Source organism: Apium graveolens, unplaced genomic scaffold (assembly GCF_009905375.1).
Source record: "Apium graveolens cultivar Ventura unplaced genomic scaffold, ASM990537v1 ctg7720, whole genome shotgun sequence".
NCBI classification, from domain to species: Eukaryota; Viridiplantae; Streptophyta; class Magnoliopsida; order Apiales; family Apiaceae; genus Apium; species Apium graveolens.
In genome coordinates, this window is record NW_027420571.1 from 1 (window position 1) to 4,747 (window position 4,747).

The 4,747-nt window shown below is 33.5% G+C and overlaps 1 protein-coding gene across 1 annotated transcript; it reads right to left on the bottom strand.

Moving 5' to 3' along the window:
• Positions 1-3,225: 3,225 nt before the first annotated feature.
• Positions 3,226-4,383, bottom strand: LOC141704329 (F-box protein At3g07870-like). The gene has a single exon (XM_074507573.1). It carries the CDS (start codon positions 4,381-4,383, stop codon positions 3,226-3,228), a length of 1,158 nt encoding a protein of 385 aa, XP_074363674.1.
• Positions 4,384-4,747: the final 364 nt, after the last annotated feature.

The following is a 4,747-nucleotide window of genomic DNA, read 5'->3' on the forward strand; positions in this document are numbered from 1 at the left end:
CTAAACGAGCCGGCTCGACTCGACTCGATATTAAATCGGCGAGTTCGGACAGAGGTTTAGGCTCGTTTAACTAAACGAGCCGGCTCGACTCGACTCGATTAATCTCGGCTCGAATACGCCCTGCTCGAAACTCGGCTCGCTCGGCCCGAATTACAGCCCTAACTAGACGGTCCCGCTACTGATAAAGTCCAATTTCCAATTTTTACAAGACCGGTTAGAAAAATTTCTATATTTTAATGATTAAATACAAATTAAAACTGGACAAATATTGTTTTAATATATTTGATTAACTTACTAAATAATAAGTAAAAATCAAGTGAGATGAATATTACAATTAATAGTAGGACCGTAAATGAGAAGAGATGTTCGTAAACGAAATTCAGGATTGACTTGTTTAAACTCGATTCGGTTCAGTATTCTAAACGAGGGCGATCAAGAATATGAAAATGAATTCGAATGAATAATTGAGCCGAGCTTTTTGTTTGCTGGATTCTGACTCGGCTTGTTTAGCTCGTAATCGACTCAGACTTGACTCGAACTCGACTCATATAAAGTTCATATATATTATAAATAATAAATTATTATTGATCACTTAAATATTGTTATTATTACATTTTTCTCATAATTTAATAATTTTTTTAAATATTTTAGAAAATTTGCTTGTATTTCTAAATTAAACACTTAGTTTTTTCAAATGAAACTATCCAATATTGTTACCACACTCATCTCCAATTTTTAATATTTTATAAAATCATTAAATAACTTGTGATTTATAAAAATTAAACTTAAGCAAAATATCTAAACATAATAACATTTCGACATGGACATTTTAAAATGTAACGTACAAACTCTCTTTCGCTCTCTATTGAGTAGCCATCTCAAAATAGCCTCAATCTTGTTTTTCTTGATTTAGTTTCCATTTTTCCTTGGTTACCAATTTATTTGGGTTTGTTTAGTTTCTCCTTAATTGTGAGAGTTTGGTTTTTATTTCTTGTTGGTCATATGTCTGGGATTACAATTCTGCAGAAATTTCATGATATTGATTAAGTGATAAAGGTTTTATGATGATGCATCTATGGTTGATTGCTCAAAACAACAACTGAAATATTACAACATGTACATATCTCTTTAAAAAATTACTTGGTTGCCTATCAAAGAACGAAGGATTCAACAACGATATGATCATACGTTTGTTCAATTTCGATTATATGTGTAAATGCCGTATATTATTGAATTTTTTTTAAAAAAAATAAGTAATGTATGATTTCTAAAATTAAGAACTCAAAAATTTAAAATAAAATTGTTTATGTTCTTAAAACACAACTTGAAAAATAAATGATTTAGATTAGAATTATGGGTAGAGTGTTTGTATATATATCATTATAAAATAAAAACTAGTATTTGATCTTGATGCAATTTGTAAAACTAAAAATTATATTTTAAATTCGGTCGAGTAAAAAATACATGTGAAATATTAGGGGACAACTCGAGTTTGTTCAAATTCGGCTCGAATTCATATAATAAAGAGCCGATCTTGAACATCACTTTCCGTTAGTTTATTAAATTCAGCTCATCTAAAAAAAGAAAATTAAGCTAAACTTGATCTGGACGGCTCAGATCCGTTCGTTTGCTAAATTCAAGTATGTCATAGTTGTAAATAGCATCGTCGTGTTCATAAATTTTTTCTTACAATAAAATGATATAATAAAAAAGGAGTTAGGTTCAAATTTACAAAATATCGCTAATTTGTAGTGTTTTTTTAGATTAAAAAATTTAGATAAAATAGTAAACTATGTTTTAATCCCATGTGACACCCCAGGCAGCCTCACGTTTAGGCTGTGTGACCTCTAAAAGTATACCACCATATACAAACTCGAGCCCGATAAACTTGGAATTTGAACATTTGCATCAATTACAAACTACAACGAGGCTTATGAAATTGTCAAGTTTTTGCAGTGTCTTAATTTGAGGATGATTACTGGAGGGGAAAAAATCACTGTAGCATATAAATTCCCCACAGGGCGAACTTGTAATGTGATACTCAAACGACCATTTCTTTAATCATAATGGCTGAGTCAAAGAAGTTCACATATACAACAGCACCTACTTTGTTAGAGTTTCCCACAAACTCCAGGAACATAGGCAGTTAATTGAACAGCAACTTTCTTCGAACTGAAAGTACACAAACTTCCATAATGGCCTTTGGATCATAAACTAAGCAATGAAGATTGTCATAGACACATACTACATCATAATTCCTAACTATTAAAATCAAGATATCGAGAAACAAGTTGAAAATCAAGATAAACCAGAGTAGCCCTAAACAGCTTTAAAGCTTTCAGGATACATTTAAATCCGATGAACAACTTTGAGCTTCTAGCGCAGACAGAGCAGCGAGAGCACTTATAGTATATGTTATCAGACACAGTTTTAAGGTTTAATTAAACTGGTTTTTGTGATTTTCTTTCACTTTCACATACATAACCCCGAATGAACTTATGCATTTTTGTCATTTGACTTTAAACTTACTTCTTAACCCAACTCGCTTTGGTTTAACACTCAATTTTAGGGAAATACTAACATCTACAAATGAAAAGCCACTCTAAAAGAAATATGCCTCTAAATCTTACAGTTCTTCCGTGTGGATAACTTATACAAGTAACATAATGTAAGATAGGATTACAAATGTAAAACCAGCTGTATAATTCAAACTGCAACTTAGCTAACAACAGAAGTTATAACAAGGCCTTCCTAAATGAAAAATTTAAAGTATGACCACCAAATTTGACCTAAAACCAAAGCCCAACAAAGCTAGGCCAAAGCTGAATAAATAAAATAAACTACACTCATCAAGATGAAAGGGAAATAATACTATGAATCATGAAAAACAGAATCAACCAAGAGCAATTTACAAGCATACAACATAAAAATCATTTATATGATATGTAAATGTTATAAAAATGTCAAGCACTAAATGCTAAAGTTATCTCGCAGCCTACAGTAATTATTAAATTTTGAAATTAGGAGTACATACAAATATTAGATAAACAACTAGAAAAGCTTAAAACATAACGTGTTCTTGAAATGGAACTAGTTATAAAAACCTTGTATTTTTGCAGTAAAATAAGCAATGTTCAACAACTTAGATTACTCGGCCTTAGTACTCGGGAGACTGCTCGGACTCGGCCCTATTTTCGATCCTGTTTTGCTCTATTCGGTTATAAGTCAGTCTTCTACTTGAGGAGACTCCCATCTTTTGACACCCTCCAAGGTGAAACTCCTCTCTAGACTGATAAAACCGGGGACATAAGTCATCGCACCAAATGTGAGAAACTCACCCTCCGGGAAAATGTGATGTCGCAATGTTTTATGTTGAGGATGATAAGTGAACAATTGAAGTTGGTCACAATACATTAAGATGTTCCCATCTTTGAGAACTTTAAGAAGCCGAACCATGTCGGTATTTATACCTTCATGTAACGGAGGATTAGGAGTGATGATGAGTTTTTTACTCCAACTATCTTCCACGCCATAATCTCTCTTCACCCAAATAGAAAGTTCAGAGTATAGTGTTATATCACATATACACAAGCAACCTTTAAGTACTCCCAAGTTCCTAAAATGATTATGGACTCCCAAGATGCTAAAATGATCTGTATTCCCAGGAGCCCGTGGAGGAGCTTCCATTGGACGAAATAATTCTCTATCCAAATCGAAAGCACATATTAGTTCACCAGCTAACCAATGGAGGCGGCCACTGACATAGTGACCCCTATCATGTTCATTCAGATGGAAGGGGACATGTCCTAGATCTCTCCACATGCCGGTTCCAAGCGTATAAACCTCGCTCCCTAGGTCATATTCAGTTGAAGGAAATCTACCCTTATAAAAACGTACAATCTTGTACTGTTGGTTCGATTCAACAAGTCCAAAGCCATAATATCCCTTTAAATATGATACTCTGGTGTACTCGGAATCTTGAAGGCGTATGTACTCTTGTGTAATTGGATTGCATACATATGCTGAATCATCATAACTATCTTCTAAGCATATTAACCCATTAACTGATCCAATTAACCCCACATAGTCTCCCAAGGCAAGTCCCGGGGAAAATCTCATCATAGGCTCGTGATGAATATCATGTTGGTGATGTTGGTCATCTAGTTCAACCACTGCAAGGTCACCATCATTGTCATCATCTACGTCCTCGGCGTCTCCTTGATGAAGTAAAAGCATTTTAGATGATATAGAGAGATGCAGACGCGAAAAAAATGGTTCTGAAACTATATTACACCATCTTTTGCACACGCTTTTGCATGACACTATTGTCCTCACAGGAGTTCTTGATATAATTTCAGCAATCAATTCTTCTGGTAAGTCCATAGTGGAGAATTTGTCACTGCACACCTTGCATCAAATAAAATAATTCTTTTCAGTGAAGAAATATATCATTGACTAATTTTATAAATCTCAAACAAAACAAAGAATCATTATGCAAATGCACCTCTATCTTCATTCAAATTTCCAAAATAAAAAAATTCATATATCATGATTTGTTAAATATTAGCTAGGATATGACACAAGTGAGATCATGTCACAATGGTGACATCATAATTAATGTAGCAAGAGGAGCCACCAAGTGACAAAAGCAAGCTTTAAAGAGAAGCTATGTTTTTTTATATAAAAGACTTACTCTTCCTTCTTGTATAACAAAGCACAACAGAAAATGCAGCAGAAGTGGTAGTAT